General features: G+C 40.1%; 1 protein-coding gene across 7 annotated transcripts in view; it reads left to right on the top strand.

Annotated features, from left to right (window-relative positions):
• Window positions 1-18430, top strand: part of Sgip1 (SH3 domain GRB2 like endophilin interacting protein 1) — a 197364-nt gene that overhangs the window by 73804 nt on the left and 105130 nt on the right. For all 7 annotated transcript variants that reach the window (XM_028785371.1, XM_028785363.1, XM_028785357.1 and 4 more), the window contains exon 2: window positions 12874-12937. In XM_028785371.1, coding sequence (XP_028641204.1) covers window positions 12874-12937 — 64 coding nt within the window. The remainder of the gene's footprint in view (window positions 1-12873; window positions 12938-18430) is intronic.

Here is an 18430-nt window from a genome sequence, read left to right as displayed (position 1 = left end):
CCTCTTCCTCTTCCTCTTCCTCTTCCTCTTCCTCTTCTTCTTCTTCCACTTAGATGCTGTTATTTTTTTAAGGTGATAATTAATGCTTGAACATGTGTGGTGTATTTGTATTAGCTTAAGGCTATGTATTATTTTTTATAGTAACTTGTTACTGTTTTCGAAGTGTTTGTTGTGCGTATGAATTGTACATGGTATTGTGTTACATGAGGACATTTTCATTTGAGCATACATTGTACCTTGTACATTCTTATTTCACAGAAGTTAGTTTTGGCAAACTAAGATCTTTTTAGAGTTCACGGGCCATAATAGTATTTCTAAAAGTCAGTGTACATACTATTATATTCACAGGTTCTATTTCTAAGGGGGTCAATCAACCACATATGAAAATATATATGAAATATGGCAACATAATAACAAATAATATAAATTTAAAACAATATAATGACATATATATTACACTTGTATTAGATCCTATAAATAATCTAGAGATGATTTAAGGTACATAGGTAGGTGTTAAGTAAGTTAAAACTAATATACTATTTTATATAAAGCACTTGGGCATCTGTGAATTTTGATGTGTGAAGGGGATCCAGGACCCAATCCCCACAAACACTAAGAAATGACTGTGAAGTTCTATGTACATATATGTAAAATATGTACATACATAACCTATCTTAATCTAAAGTCATGAAACAATATGCATCAATTTTGTGTCACTGACACAAATACTTGACAGAAACTTCAAGGTGGGATGTTAACTTTGCCTCACAGTTTCAGAGGAATTCAGTCCATTATAGTTGGGACCACACAGCAGAACGACTCTATCCCTTATGGCAATAGCATGTTGGCATGGCAGCCAACAGGAAACAGAAAGCAAGCCAGAACTGAAAGTGAGTGGATCCTGCAAAGACTAACCTCTAATCACTTCCTTCTGTCTTTCAAAGACTCTACAGCCTTCAAATTAGCGCCACAGTCTGGGGAGCAAGAATACAGAATATGAGTCTATGGGGGGCACTCTAGACTCAAACTGTAACAACGTGAACTTGCTTTCTTTGTTCTTTGGATTTGTCTTTTGAGAAGGGTCTCCCCATGTAGCCTTGTCTGGCTTGGCACTCACTCTCCCCCTGGCGAGTCTGAAAGTGATGGAGATCTGGGTCTGCTCCCTAGGAGTTGGGAGAAAGTATTGGTGAACACCACCATACCCAACTTTAATCTTCGATGGTGAAGAGTGTCATTTTTATAACTGTCTAAAACAACTTAAAAGTACTTTTAATATTGGTCATTGGTTAGAAGAGTGGATCTGAATTTGAAGGTGATGACCCATTTGGGGGTCACATGATCCTTTCACGGGGGTTGCATATCAGATATCCTGCATAGCAGATATTTATAGTATGATTCATAACAGTAGTAAAATTACAGTTATGAAATAACAATGAAAATAATTTTATATTTAGAATTACCAAACACAAGGAACTGTATTAAAGAGTCACAGCAGTAGGAAGGTTGAGAGCTATTATCTTAGAATATTAATGAATGCTCTATGAGGTAATCACAGAGGTTGGGGCACCACTGCTACACTCTGGACTCATACAGAGGGCATCAAAGCCTTTGGTTGTCTAAGGCACAAAATGTACCACTTTGTCTCTGGCAGCTGCCATTCCTACAGATGTTTAATTTGTCCCTTTGAACCCTTTTAATTAGGGGCTGCATTTCTGGTCTGAAAAGGGAGATTTACAAAGACAGAAGAGCCAAGGATAGGTTATCTGTTCTTAAAGAAAGGGCCTGCCATGTGTCTGATTTAGAAAATTTAAACTACTGAGACAAAGTTAAACTATAAAGGTATTAGCATCACTGCAATTGTGATTCATGTGGTTGAGCTAATGCTATTCGGCTAAATTGGGATTTGGCATGCTCTCCAAGATATCTCAAAAGTGATGAGATACATTTAGCTTAGAAGTAGAAACAAAAGCTATATTAAAACAAAACTACTCGGTATAGGAGAGTTCTACGGGCATTGTGTTCTTTCTCTCCACCCTTATCACTCTGCTTACCTTTCATTGAGACGTGTTAAATGGTGGAACATGGTAAAAGCACAGTGGATCTGTCCAAGGTGATGAGCATGTGGAGACTCCCCCTGGATTACTAGGTGTGGCCTTGTGCTGTAATCGCCCTGGACTTGGGCTTTGCTCATGCGTTATCAAGCCACACCTTGTCCTGCATGCTGACGCTGACGCTCTGTACATTGACTACCTGTAGGTTGTGCCACGCTATTTCCCCTTTCTAGTGCTTTCTTGGAAGCTGGAGAAAAGTCCATTTCCAAGACGAAATTTTTCTTAAACTGTCCCTTGGGACAGGAACAAAAGTTTCTAAAGTATTATTCTTCATTTTCCCGAGGAACAACTCAGTAAACTATAATACAGATGTGGTGTTTTTAATTCCAGAAAGGATTTATCCTGCTGCCTATTTTATATTCAGATTTGATTTCTAGAAAATATCGATTGCCATGAGCTATTTATGTTGCTAAGCTTGCTACATGCAGGAATAATTTGCTCCTTGTTGCCAACCCATGTGAGAAGATCCATTTTATAGATTTTACTTGGAGAGAGCCAGGCACAGGATCCTCATGTTGAGGAATGCTGCTTGGGACTTCCATGTGAACAGGTGTGATCATGTATCAGGACTCGTGGAACCTTATAGTGTTTCCGAGCAGCAAGTGCTGGATGTGACGTCACCACATGGCTCCTGAGGGGAAATGGAACTCCACTCTGCAGTCTAATGGAGAAAGATGCCTTGCTGTTGGAACTGAATTGTATACTTTACCTTTACATGATATGCACCTCTGTGACTTACTATTTTCTTACCCTTGATTAAAATGATAATAAAACTTACATAAATAAATGATGGCTTTTACTCTGGCGGTTCTCTCTATATACAGATATATCTTCTCATTACTACTGTAGTCATTTGATGCATATAGTTTACAGTCACAGAAACTGAATTCTTGACAAATGATTTTTCCTAAATATCACACAGCTAGTCAGTGGTAAAGCTAGAATCAGATTTCAGATTTGATTGCCAAAGTGAAATAAAACTGAAGGATTCGAGTTTAAGAGCTATGAGGGGGTCCATAAGAAGAATCACATGGGACTGCCACAGTTGACATTACACATCCTGTCACAACTAGAAAGTGCTTATGAGCTAAGAAATGCTCTGGTGTTCAGCTGTCTAGAATATTGAGCGTTTTGCTGGGAGTTTGTATTTCTCCATGAATACAGAACTTAAACACTTGCTTTCAAATAATTATGAATCATAGTATTCTTCCTCTTGATCAACTAGGAAACACTAGTTTCTTGCTTATCAGTATGGCCACACTACAAATGGATTCCTATTATCCTGAAGCTTTTTAGTCCCAGATAATAGACATTGTTGTTCAGGGGAATAAACAGATTTCTGATACATTTCCACTTCTAATCCTTTCAAAGAATTCCCTTTACATTTAAATTGCAGTATCTTAAACTTTATCCTCATGAATCCGAATCACAACCCCGTTCCACTGTATTCCCAAACACCATGCAGTTGTATGTAGTTGTTACTTGAAAAGTAGATAAGAAGGTGCAAAAGTGAGTGGCAGATGCTTACTGAGAAGGGGTGTTGAGGGCTTGAGAAACTGAGCTCTTGTCTCATGTAAGGCAGAGGTAATAGAATACCAAGCTTAGAAGACTCTCTGTCACATGATAGATGCTCCTCAGATCCCCTTTCCTTCAACCACTGAGCGAGAAGGTGGAGAGATCTTTAGATACAGATCACCCATGCTCCACAGTCCGTATGACTAGCAATGAATGAAGCATGCATTCCTGCCCAGTACTAGAAAAACAGATACTAACACTAAAATAGAAAATAATACTCAACAGTGAGTGGAAATTTCCATTCTGAGACTGCCATATATGAGTGAGTGTGTGTATGTGCCCTGATTCATTTTGGCACCTGCAAACCCTCCCCAAACTATATGTGACATATGGACAACACTGATTTCTATGTCTTAGCATAGATAAATTCTGCTTTTGAAGCACAAACAGAAAACTCAATTGAGTTATAATTCATCAAATATCTCCTTTTGAAAAAGAAACAAACAAACCTTATTCAAGTAAAAAATTAACCCAAAAGAAAGCAAACTGGATATAATGGAAAAACCTTTTGTACTCCCTGGTCCTTCAGTGTTTCATCCAGGGTGGAAGAGGTTCTTCAGCAGAAATAAGATCTGTCACCACATTTACACGTTAGGCTTTGAGATAATTTTCTCAGAGGTTAATTAAAAGGGGGATGACACCCAGAGATTGAGAGTGACTTTTGATTGGTCAAGACTGTTGTAGTCAAGGCAAATTTAAGATTTTAAAATTTTGATTATTTTCAATTTTTGCTGTTTTTATTATTATTTCTAGAGAAGTAAAGCTATAGAGCTCCTGGCAGTGGTGAAATTGAGTATTTAGTTACCTTGTGTCATCATTTAGAACACTTGACTTGTTTTACAACCATCAACAAGTCAAGATAGACAAGAGAAATATTCATAAAGTGATACCCAGTATACTTCAGGTTCTACATGGTTTTCTTACTGCATTAAAAATTTAAAAACTTTTTTTTAAAAAACCTTTATAATTATTAGCTGAGGAAATGGAGACTCAGCAAGATGAAGCAGCCCATTCCTGACGGCAGTGGGGGTAAGCATGGAACCCAAGTCTGGACCCAATGTCCCCACTTTCTTTCCAGCAAAGTATGCTGTGGGAGTGTCAGGGTACAGTGCTGACAGCTTAGTAAAAGTTGTTCACCTGCTTCACATTCTGGTCACCAGGCTGCCCAGTTCCATTAACACTGGCACAGCAAACGTGACCTTTGGAATCAAATGTATTCTGAGAGTATCTTCTCTAATATGTCCTTCTATGTCACCAAAAGGTCAAATAGTTCTCGCTCAAGAAATGAAGGCCATGTTAGCCCTTGAAGTTCTTCACTGCCATCCATTAGGATTCTCCATTTCAGTGCCTCGACATGAATTTCCAGATGCTAAACTTAAACTTGCTGCTTGATCATTCCAGACTTTTACAACCCACTGTTGTTACATGATCATGGGATTCTTCCTAATGGGCTTAGCTCAGAATGTCATGTAAACAGGCTTTGCATTTAACGAAGTACAAAAGTCCCTTGGACTTCCTTTGATCACTGAAATGTCAAACTACAGTATTCAAACTAAAGAAACCATGTCTACCAACTTTAAATAATTCCTTTAGTAAAAACTGCAAATATATAGAGCGGCCGGGCCAGTAAACATGCAACTGACCGTCACGAACTGGTATGCTCCAAAACACTGGCTGCAGCTCTTCCTGCTTCCTGGCATTCACTTTTAATAAACATATCCTACATTCCCGGCAGCAGTTTAAGCCTGGGAAATCAGAAATATCAAAAAATCATGGGAGGGACTGGCTTGTATCTTAAATGACCTGGAGAACTGGGGTAAGACATTTTTTTTCTTTTGAACAGTCTGAATTGAAACACAGTACTTGTGCTTAAAACAGAATGGCGGGCCGTGAATTTAACTCAGTGCCATTCCCAGCCTTAGAGGAGATGCTGCTGTGCAAAGCCCCTGCGTCTTTCCTGAGATACAGGCATCATAATGAATACTCATTGCTATGCTGGAGTTGCCATCTGCATGAGGCATCATGCCCAGGGCAATTAGATTTGCCTGTTTTTTTATTCCTGAGACTAAATGCTTGGCCTGGGTTCATGCAGAAAATAAGTAATTCCATTACATGTGATTCACCTTTAAGTAACCCTCAACATTGATGAAGACTCCAGCTGAAAATTCACATTCGTCGCAGAAATAATCCACTTAGGCAGACTTCATTAAGCTTCCCTTCTGTTTACCAGGAAACACACAAAGATTTCCACGTGCAAAATATAGTCTTTATGTTTAATTAATGTGCAGCTCAATTTGCCTAGAAATGTCTTTCCATTTTTTTTTTAAATCACATTGGAGAGAACATTCCTTTTGGTAAGCAGGCAAAAATAGTCGTAAACATTAAGAGAAAGAGATTCCAAGGAAAAGAGGAGCCAGGACTCAGTCTGGCAGGGGGATCTTTAGAATGCAGTCTGTCCGACGCTACTTGGTGATCTGCCTCTGCTTCTTCTCATGTGCCACAGTATGTGATGGGTAGACATGAATATAATTGCTGTCTTCTAGCATTTGGGTCAAGACAAAGAAGTTCCTTCCTGTTGGATTTCTTCTCTCCATGCTTCACATCCAGGGTGGAGAAGACTCCTAGAAAACAAACAATAACATTCTTACAGTCATCCTCTCCTGAACTAGAATCCCAAGTGCATGCTTGGCTGCTTTGTTTTGTTTTCCTTGTTGTTTGTTTGTTTGTTTGTCTGTTTCATGAGTTCTGGAGATTAAACTCAGTTCTTCATGTTTGCAAGGCAAGCACTTTACCAACTCCCCTAATCTATACTCTTAAAACCAGAAAGTTCTGATGTCTGTTGTGATGTTACGGTTATTTTTTTTCTTATTTCAAGTTTTATTTTCATCAGTAACTGGTATATACAATACCAGTAAGATGAAACACAATAATAGGTGATGTTCTGTTGCAGTGAATTAGTTAATCTGCTTTGGCTCCTGGTGGGTTGCACACTCACTGCATCTGCTCAAGAACTCTCTGGATTCGAAAATAAAGACATACACATGCCAGCTAATTTTGATGTGCCTTGACTAGCTCAATGGCTGAGCATTTCTAATCCTCCCTGTGGCTAGCATACATTTCTGTTCTGTATTCCAGGATTAACATCTTTTAAAATCTATGTTTGATCTCTGCTGCCCTGTTGCCATTTTGGCAGCCCCCATCCCCCATTGGGCTCCATTCCCTTTCCACCTACATTGTAGGATACTTTCTTTCCTGCAGCTCTTAAATCTGATCTTCTCCCTCCGAGTCATGGCAATTCTCCTCACTCCCCTCTCTCCCCATCCCGTGCCCACACAATCTAAAAGTCCCACCTCTGTCTTTCTCCCCAACCATTGACTGTATGGAAATTCTTTATTATCAATTGAAGCCAGCTGGGGGCAGAGACCATCAGATCTGGAAGTGTGGCTTTGGGAGCCAAATTAAGACTAAGCACTAGGGCCAATTCTCAACAATGTTCTATATTTGTCTATCTTCAGATATCAAAATGTTTAAGGTCTGTTTATGTTAGAGCAGGTATCAGCACTTCATTCCTTTTCAAGGCTGAATAATATCTGTTGTGTAGATATACCACATTTTGATCTGATCATAGAGAAATATTTCATCTTCATTTTACTTCAAGAATAATATAAACTAAATGATGAGACATGTCTTAGAGGTTAAAGGTTTTTATAGAATGCAGCATCTCTGGGCAAGCCAGTATAGTAGAAATAGTGTTCATTCAGAGCCTATGACTTAGTGTTGCACTTCCATCTATAGGTTCAGGATTTATCTGCTGCAACATTACTTAAACCAGCCCTCAAGCTCATTGCCTGAAGAGAAAATGCCAACTACATTTTCACATTGTTTGTAAGATGGACTAGTGAAATGACTCAGTGCTAAAAGAGCGCAATCATGAGGATCTAAGTTTGAATCCACAGCACTCATATGAAAAAGCAAGCTTGCCTCTAATCCCAGCATTAGGGGGTGAAGATCTGTGGCTAGTCAGCCTTACTGAAATGCAGTCTTCCAGATCATCAAAAGACCTTGTCTCAAGTCAATCAAGTAAAAGGCCATAAAAGGAGACACTCGATAATCCTCTTCTGACCTCTGCATGTATACTCATGGCACATGGATCCATTGACTCCTGTGTGTATAATACATATACATGAATACACACACAATTTAAAGAGTGCTTGTAAGACTTTTTTAAAAAAGATTTACTTACTTATTTTATGCATGAGTACTCTATCTGCATGTACAGCTGTCTGCCAGAAAAGGGCATCAAATCTCATTATAGATGGTTGTGAGCCACTATGTGGTTGCTGAGAATTGAATTCAGAACCTCTGGAAGAGCAGCCACTGTGGCTATCTCCCCAGCCCCTTGTAAGACATTTTAAAGAAATAATATATGCAGCTAGTACCCGGCCTATAGTGCAGTCCTCAGTGACAGTTTCTGCTTAGTACTTAAGTGTTGCCGTGAAATTTTGCATTAGCACCATCAATTCCTGCATCCATTGCTGAATTTAATTATTCAGGAGACTCATACTCAGAATTGTCTAAATTGAGATACGCTTCTAACATCTTTTTAATAGTCCATTTTTAATGTTGTCTTTCAAAATTTGACTGGCTTTTCTTGGGACACCAGAGGAAAGAAACAGGACTTAAGTCAGATAAGGGGCACCAGCCAGCTCACCACAACTCAGCCAAGACAACAGTTCTGGAGCTGCCCATAAAAGTGGCCTTGATTCCACCGCTTGAAAAGAACCATTCTCACCCTGGATCTTCCCAGCAGAGAAATCGTCTTGCTGTGGACCTCAGCACCAGGGGAGGAATATTTCTTTAAAATAAAACAACTTCTGCTTTCCTATCTCTTTTTTGGATATTTTATTTATTTACAATACAGATGTCATGCTCTTTCCCCATTTCCCCTCCCTAGAACTCCCTATCCCATCCCTCCTCCTCCTTTATGCTTTTATAACATTTTTGATTACATGCATGTATTAAGATCAGTTCTAGGTTGAGGGTCTAGCAATACAATAGATGCAAATAGTCAAGGAACAAGCAATACAATAAACACAAATAGTCAAAGAAAATACAAGGCATTAAACCCAATTACGTGAACACTTCTGTGATCATTGTTTCTAAGGGCTTATCAGGATGACCAAAGTATCTGAACCTACTTCCCTGTCCTAGCCCAAGGTCATTTTCATGTCTGATGCCTACTTCCTTGTACTAGCCTAAAATTTAGATTCCTGTCTGAAATTACTTCTTTGTTCTAGCCTAATATTTAGGTTCTTGCCTGAGATTACTTCTTTGTTCTAGCCTAAGATTTAGATTCCAATCTGAAATTACTTCTTTGCTCTAGCCTAATATCAGATTCCTGCCTGAATCTCATTTCCTTGTCCTTGGCCCATGTGACACGTGCAGTGTATCTGGCATAATTCTTAACACCTCTCAGGATGTCTTAACGATACATAAGGAGCTTCTGAATTTCAAGAATGCGGCTCTGCTGAGCGTTGATGTAGTAGATACTTCAGATAAAATTACCCATGTCATGATGTCAGTATTTCTATTTTGGTTAAGCTTCAAAAATGGTATATATAGCTTGATCATGCTAGCCCTTTTTGTCCTGGGAATACTTTTATTCTTGCCCATTGTGTTAAACCTTGTCTTCAACAACATCAACCTGAAAATGGACCCCCAGACAGAGTTATTAAATTAATAGACTGGCAAGCCAAGGATCGGTAAGATTCTGCACAGAGCCTTATCAACCTAAGACATAAGTGCACTGCTTTTGATAATGCATATTCTATGATGGGTAAGGAAGGCATTCTTGTCAGAACAACCTAAGACAGGCTCAGTCTTGTTAATGAAATAAAAAAGGGGAGGGGGGAAAGCAGAGAGCCTTTGGGGCTGCTTGGCAAGAATCTGCTTTCCTATTCTTAATAAAGAATAGTTGACCAAAATTCATGCCTACTCTCAAAACAGTCCTAATTAGAAAATGATTTTAAAACTATCATGGCATTATGAAGTCAGAATTGGAAAGTCATTAGTTTCTTTTTTATCTTTTCATATTTATTTATTCATTTTTATGTGTATGGGTATGGATACATGCATGCTAAAGTACATGTGTGGAGTCAGAGGACTGCCTGTGGGATCTGAGTCTTTCATTCTAGCATGTGGATCCCAGGGAATCACAATCAGGTTGTTAAGATCAGTGGCAAACTACTTTACCCTCTGAGCCATCTTGCTTACCCAGTGTTTCTTGGGGTTATTACAGTATGCCACAAAATGTCTTTACCTTATTATTCTGATACTATCCTTGATAATCTTTTCTCCTTTCTATGATTGAGGGGTCTGGGGTGTGGTAGTTTCAGTCAGTTTTATTATATCTTAACATGGGTTCTGGGGATGGAACTTGGAGTGACAGGCAAATGCATCTACCTGCTGACCCATCTAACTGACTCCTATGAGACTTTTCCAAAATAGTTTTTGGAAAGTTCTCAAAAGACATGACTGACTGTACTTCATGTTTAGCAGAGATGTTATGATTGTTTCTGCTCAGATCTTTAAATGATCCGGTAAAATACAAATAGCTTACACCTTATGTTTTGTTGCTTTAATCAAAGTTTTCCATACACATTACTCATCTCCTCAAGTCTCATTGCACTTATCAAGGAGGGAGACAATTTTATTAACACTTAATTAGCAATTTGACTTTTTTCCTGATATATAACATATTTGTTTGTTCCTTTTTTTTATTCTTTGTGAACATGTATTTTATGTTAGAAAAATGACTTTCAGTGTCACTAAAGCTCCAGACTGCCAGAGGATTTTATGAGAATGTGTGATTCCTTTGCCTCTTATTGTTCTTTGCTTTGGTCTAAACTAAAGACTGAAACCCAAAGAGAACAGAGGTAGCATCGAACTCTACAGCCAGAAGTGTAGCTATACAGACTCTGTGTCCCCTGACATTCCGTCTGATGCACTTTTTTCCTGGAAAATAGATAACTGGGACATTCATGACCTAGTTCACATTGGCTGTTGCCCAAATTTGTTGATCCAAGGCTTGACAGTCTTGTTGCAAATACAGCATTACCTGGAATCTGAAAGCTGCGGTCCTTCTTGCATTGTTCTGGAGGACATGCTGTCTCTTACAGGGAGAGTTACCAATATAAAGAACTTGAAAATACAAATTACCAATGGTTTTGTTGTGTGGTCTTAAAGTCATCATTAGTGATTCAGGAGCACAGCAATCATCGTGGACCTACAGCTAAATTGGAAGCAGCAAATAGCAGAAACCTGGAGTAAATAGGTAGAAGAATACCAATAATTATGTAACCACAGCATTTGTCCTTATGGGGGAATAAGACAGAATAGAGATGGAAGAGATATTTTAACAAAGAGAGTTGCAAATGGAATGGGGTGGGGGCAAGCGTTCCCAAATATTATGAATCCTTTGAAATGTCAGTCAGCTCACCTATAAACTCATCATGTGAAGAGTAATAGAGAATAGCTTTGTGTGGGAAATAGTTTTAAAAAGAGCATTGACATTTTAAAGACCTAAACATCTTAAATAGAATGACTATTAAATGCAAAAATCAAGTTGCGCAGAGACATTTGGAAACTATATTTGAGTAGTATCCTTAGAGACAGCTAATGGGTGACTCAGTCTTGGCTGACTCACAGGTCTTGAGAAAGCTATCAAATGCCTGATTCAGTCTGTTTTCTGGTTGTGCTTCATACCAAACAAATCCTACAGCAATAGTGACCTTTTTATTATTATTATTTTTGAGTAAAAAGTCTTACTCTGTAGTTCAGACTGGCTTTAAAGTTTCAGCAATCCCCCTGTCTCAGTCTCCCAAATGCCGAGATTATAGAGCTAAGTCACCATGCCCAGCCATATCAGGTTTGTCTTTTAAAAGTTCATATCTCCCAATATAGCTTTCCCCAAGATTCTGATGGAGCAGCCACTTGCTATCATAAAATAGTACTTGCTGACATAAGAAAGGTCAACTGCATGTGCACCTATGGAGCACACAGGAGATGAGAAGGCTCAATCCTTGTTAGATTAAGAATGGAAGCCCAAACTGGAGTCCATTCACAAGGATGGAAGAAGGGAGACTTCTTCCACCCTAAAAGTTGGGCAGTCAGATGGGGTAGGGTGGGCATACATGCAAACCAGACAGCCTGGCCTCTAGGCTGGGAGGTGGAGGCTCAAAGTCATCAGAGAATCTGAAATTGCTGATGAGTGGCACCACTCATGTATCAATTCATACAAGAGCATTGGTAAGGTCCTATTGGCATGCAACGTTGGGGCCTGACCTCCAAGGATGAATTGCAATTCTGATCTCTGACAAAATAAGCAGTGAGTTTCAACCAGAGATAAGGATGCTGCAGAAGAGATGCTGGAGCAGCAGTGTTGGGTGTGTCCAGAAAATAGTTAATATCCAAGCCTGGCCATGATGCTAAAGATAAGAGAGGAATACAGAGTGAGAGATGGGGAGCAGAGTGTTCATAGATCTTCTTGCATGGCTCATATGCTCTGCATTTTAGGACCCACTCTGGAAGTGGCTATTCTAAGTCTGTGACTCCGTTTCTTGGCAAAGTCTTGATCTTACTGATGGATGACAGTAATCTAAGAAAAGCCTGTGATCTCTCGGAGGCACAGCATCCTTCTGCACAGCATCCTTCTGTTGCTTATGAGTCTAAGAACCTCCCATCCCGAGAGCTCACAAACACCTGTTGAAACTTCAATAATGAATCACACTCCCACATTCACATGCATATGAATGTGCTGACACTGCTCTATGCAAAGTTAACAGCTATGTAGCAGTTTTCATTATTCTTTTTAGTACTGGGGATTGAACCCCTAGGGCCAGGTCTGTGCCAGGCAGGTACCCAACCACTGAGCCATGTCCCTAATACCCCTAGTCCTTATTTTTCTTTACCTTTTTGTTTTTAATCTTTGAGACAAGAAATCATAGTTGCCCAAACTGATCTTAAATTCACTCTGCAGCAAAGAAGGGTCCCTGGATTTGAAATGTCCCAACCTCTGGGGCTCTGGAGCAGAGTACACTGTAGCCCTCACCAGGTCTGGCTGCACCTTCCCTGGTACATTCACCTGGACTGCTAATTGTTTTCTGACCATTTGCTGTTTTCTCCACAGGATTGAAAAAACGTACAAGGAAGGCCTTTGGAATACGGAAGAAAGAAAAAGACACTGACTCTACGTATGTACCTCAGAGTTTGCCTTTCTGAGCTTTAGTCTAAGTCACTGATGTTGATGTTTAAACAGTACCCCAAGTGCTCTTCTGATAGCATGTGCTCATTTGTTTGGTTTTCTGGCCTTTTCCCCACTTCTGGGTCAACTACCACTGTTCATCATAAATACTTCTTAGATTTATGCCTTTAAAAAGTAGAGATTTTTCATCACCTGTTCAGCTCTTTCATCATGTACTTTTTCACTGCCTCATATGTAATATGTTACTTCCAAGCAGAGAGGCAGAAAATGTGGTTATTACATGTGTAGAGGATAGAAACACCCAGTTACACCCAGAGCTGACTGTATGATGTGACCCAAGAGAATAACATCATACCTATAAAGGCAGATTCGCCCTAACCCAACCCCAAGATGACACTCCAAAGCTCTTATTTAAGATCCCAAGACTGGGCAGGCAGAACTGTAAAACAAATAGAATGTGCAGGAACCTCAGACTATGTCACTGCCAGGAAGAAACCAATGACAAAACAACCATGGGCTTGCTTTGATGTAGCTAAGTGACCCTGCCCAAGAAAGTGGATTTCCCACATACCCCCATAGACCCCAGAGAGGATTAGTAGTATGACACATTCACCTGGTTCTTATTTAACCATACTGAGTGTTCATTTTGAAGCTGGCCCTGACACAAGATTTTATATGCATTTTCGAGCTGAATAAGTAACATACATGAAGTCCACCAGTCAGGAACATGGACTCTCTGTCCTAGCTCAGTGATAGGAGAGCAGCAGCAAGCAGCCACCGCTGGCTGTAAGGAGGTGAAGATGCAGGTCTAGGAAGGCCTGCTGCCCTGAGATTCCATTCCATTCCATCAGAATGGAATCCAGCAGAATCCTTCATCCAGCATACATGAAAAAGAACCATCCAGAAAAATCACAGCTATGTGTGAAAAGGTGAACACAATTCATTAGTTTCATCTTCAAGCCTTTAATTTCACTTTAATTAAACATAAATCTTATCATAGGACAGTTAGCATTTTCTTGTGTCCTTCCATCCAAGAATATATAATTCAATCCTTAAAGTATTACACAAATTAAAAAGTCTTTCCTACATCTAAAGGCACCGTGTAAAGTGCCTCCTGGGCTCCTGCAAATTTAAGAAGTGTCAGCTGTGACTGCTCTTCTGACTGGTATAAACCGATAATGATGAGTTCCTCATGAGCAATTAACACGGAATTTCAGAGAAAGTTGAAGGTAAGAAAGTCCACATTGGGCCTGATGCTTCCTGTCAGGAGGACATTGAGTCTAGCCTTTTAAAGGATGAGGGAATGCCTTTCACACAAGTGGAATAATAAAAGCAAAAGCAGAGAGGTGGGAAACCCAGCAGGCATCAGGACAGGGCAAGTGGCCAGAGATGTCATACGTCATATACCTGCAAGCTCCTGGTAAATGTGGTCATAGGAGGTCAGGATGGAAAGTGGATAAGGTGAAACAGAAAGAACCTTAAATCGTAAGCTGAGGGGCATCCATCCTTGACATTGGGTCACCGTGGACCCCTGAAATGTTGTAAGCCAAAGATGTGAAGCACTGAGAAAGGAGGTTATCTTTCTGTGTAGACACTAGATGTTAACTCTACTGTTATAGTTTACACTTCCTCTTTAGGTAAATATTTCTTGAAAATTACATTTATTGTCGTCCTGAAGTGGTTTCTAAATGATTAGGTTAGGAATATTTTTTCTGAGCATCTAAAACTTTAGAGTGCTTCTTGATAAATTTGCCATTTTCTAAATATTAACCACCAAAATATATCCCTTCCACTCTTTTCTGAATTCTTGTCTGTGTTCTTGTCCCAATTCGGCCAGGAGAGTCTTCAGACCTTGCAAATTATGCAGTCCTTTATTTGGCCTCAGTTTCCTTACCTGTGACAAAGAGCTCTGTATGGGGTGAAATCCACGTCCCCTAGAAAGCCACACACTGAGCTGCCAGCCATATCTGCCGACACCTGCCATGTGCCATGTGTTCTGTAAAGCACTGTTGGAAGCATCTCCGAAGAGCATCGCAGCAGAAGACAAATGTGCTGCAATGAAGTCCCCTCTGGAACTATTCCAGGGATTTGGGGTGTCTGAGAAAGGCTAAAAGGACTTTTTAAAAAATCACAGGGGGTAGAACAGAGAGGCAGAGACGAAGAGGGAGAGAGGGAGAGAGAGGAAGAGAGAGGGAGGATAAATGAGCCCCAGGGCAGGCTAGCATAATTTGCATGTGGCCAAAGCACTTCTTGTCCATTGCCAAGTCTATTAAAGTAAGTTATTCCTCATGGCTTTGCCTCAGATGGCCAGTGTCTCTCTGAGGTCTTCTAATGGGGCATTACTTTATAGAATCTCAAGCACCTTCCTTAACTCCTCATGAGTGCTGAATTACTTACAGGAGAGCAAATTAATAACCTGGCTCCCCCAACAGCGATGGCTAAAGGACGCACTGTCTTGGGAAAGCTTTTGTTTTCATGAAACCCCTGTTCTCTAATTGGATCACGTGTCATTCTTGGAAAAGGAATCATCAACACAAAGGGGTTAGTAGAACGCTCTGGCAGTGTGCTGTCCCTTCAGCTTTAGATAATGCTTATGTTAGCCTGCAATCGTTGAAACCTTGTTGATGTGAGCCTTTTTCAGAGTTGTTGCAACCAGGGTAGGGTTGCTAGGCAACCAGCTAGGGTAGCAGCCAGCATCAACTTCAACTGATTGAACCTCCTCAGAGAGAGTGGGGTAAAAACCAGAGCTTCCTGATTTGATCATCATTAGAGTGGCTGATAGAGAGAGGAAGGGAGGGAGAACCTGTTCGAAATGGCAGAATATATGACTACACTGCTATCCTTCATTTTCACATAATTCAATAAGGGCAGTAACAATATCTCACTTCTAGAGATGAGACATCAGTGCCAGGAGGGGTTAGCAACTTGCAGAAGGCCATGATGTAAGCAAGCCTGAGAAGAGAACCCTGCTCTAGAAAAGATGGCAAAGATCTGTAACCCAGACAGATCATTAAAGAGAAATAGCAACAGTTACAAGAAACCAATATTTAAAATTAGAGGCCACACAGACATGCTGAATGATGCAGTTTAAAACAGAATTTATCCAATATAAAGTATCTCATTTAAAAAAGAAAAAAACTATTAAAATGAAATACAGGACTAAGGCTTCACTGGTTCTCTTATAGAATGCAATATAAATTTGTAGAAAATGGCAAATTAAAAGCTGCGTCTGTGAGGCCTGGTGAAGAACAGTCTGTCTAATTCTGAAAGAGAAAGAAGAGAGGAATGTCAGAAACACACAGAGGGAGTGGTAGGGCAGCTGGAGAGTGTGAGCAAAAGAAAAGAAAGGCAATGTACAGAAAGAAACAAGAGCCAATGAGATCCCCAGAATCCTCCGATGGGAAGCAGCCGGAAGCAGCCACCAGACAGCACACACACTTATAGAACCACTTTGAGTCACCGGTGGGAGCCTAAAGTTGCAGTCTTCCACAAGCACCATAGGTGGCTGTCCTGAAGAATGTCTGGAAGGCCTAGATGAGCAACAGCATGAGAACACAGAAACTGAGGAAACAGGCCCAGTTCTGTCCAACCGATGAATGTATTCTTAGGCATTATGGGTCATTGATCAGGGAAGAGGTCAGGATCCCCAAAGGAAGAGAAGGTCCAGCAGTGGAGGTAAACACAAGCCTGCCAGGTCCCTCCTAAACACTAAATGCCTGATTGGAAAGTAGGCTCCCCAAGCACACCACAAAGAGGTGGGATTAGATGGCTTGCAGTCTCCTATTAGGACATTCTAGCAGAAAGCTGTGTCCAAGACAGAAGCCCCTCAGCAAGGGAGCACATCCAACTTGTTTGGATCACTGAAACTAGCACCTCACTCCCCACCTGTAGACACAGCTACAAGAAAAAACTCTCAAAAAATGGGGGAGGGGTATAGCCATGTTATCCCACCTAGGAAGTACAAGCTACTGATATACTATTTCCTATTTCATTTCATTTTTCTTTGTTATTTTTAATCACATTTTTTGCATCTCTATTACACAGGTACTTTCAGTCTGAATCTTTCCTAAACAGGCTTTTACATCTCTTTTCCTTTCCTGAGCCTCTTCTTTTGTATTTTTCTCCATTAGTCCTCACACTTCTAACCCACATACTGGTGCTTTATCATGGCTCACATCACTTCCTGCACATCTTCCCTCCTCCTCCTCCTCCTCTTCCTCCTCCTCCTCTTTCTCTTCCTCCTTCCCTTCCTCCTCTTTCTCTTCTTCCTCCTCTTCTTCCTCCTCCTCCTCTTCTCTTTCTCCTCTTCCTCCCTCTCTGTTTTTGGGGGGATCCTTGTTTGTTTGTTTTTCAAGACAGGGCTTTTCTATGTAGCCTTGGCTGTTCTAGAACTCACTCTGTAGACCAAGCTAGTCTCAAACTTACAGAGATCCACCTGCCTCTACCTCCCAAGTGCTGTCATTAAAGGCTCACATCACCACCACCCAGCCCCTTTCACTTCTTAACTATAAATTCCTGCAGCTCTAAAACACTGTAAACTACATCTTTTTCTTAAAGTATCCTAGTATCTGTCTCTGAACTTTATTGGGAACACAGTGTTTGTTTGTTTGTTTGTTTGTTTTTAGTTTTGTTTTTAGTTTTTATTCTGTATGTATACCAAGATTGCCATAAATCACCATGTTTGTATATGTAATTTCCTTCCCCAAAAAATTGTAATGAGAGAGAACCAAGCAGAAGCCATTAGATCAAAAGACTCCCATAAATTACATCAAACAAAAAAAAAGCGAAAAGGGACAAATTAAAACTTGGAGTTCATAAAGACCCCAATAAATGTACAAAAAAAAATCAAGGAAACAGAAATCATACGGGAAATCAAGCCACTCTAATACCGTTGCAAGCTCAGAACTCAAAGACAGAAATAAGGTCTGGGTAGCTGAAATAGCAGAAGACTTGACTCTTGCTGTTAACCATAGAGGCCTCATCTGGTAGATAAGTGGAGAAAGGAAGTCAGCTTAGGACTACATGAGAAAGCCAAGGTCATGATGGTCAGTGGTATGGAGGAAGTCTTCAGAAACACCGAGGAATTCAGATTTTAAAGAAAAAGGAAAAACAAAAAGAAACATTGGAAATAAGAGTCATCGGCAAACAAGGATGAGGAGAAGAGAGCTTACCAAGTCTGGAGAATGAGGTCAGGCATACATGAAGGAAAGTAAATGAATGAATATGACCAAAACTTCCAAGAACTCTGGTCCATGTTCAAGAGAGTACACACGGTTTAAAAGGGGGAGCACATAGACAATCTAGTCTGTGAAGTTATAGCAGAAAATTTCACAACTCTAGAGAAATGGACATCTAAACAAGATGAATATAGAATACCAAGGTGTGAACAGAGAAGAAACTGTTCATAATGTATCTTATCAAGATGTCCAAAATACAGAGAGAGAGAGAGAGAGAGAGAGAGAGAGAGAGAGAGAGAGAGAGA

This window comes from Grammomys surdaster, unplaced genomic scaffold (assembly GCF_004785775.1).
Source record: "Grammomys surdaster isolate TR1022 unplaced genomic scaffold, NIH_TR_1.0 100, whole genome shotgun sequence".
NCBI lineage: Eukaryota > Metazoa > Chordata > Mammalia > Rodentia > Muridae > Grammomys > Grammomys surdaster.
The sequence above is the reverse complement of the archived record's forward strand: the minus strand, read 5'-3'. Positions and strand labels throughout refer to the sequence as shown.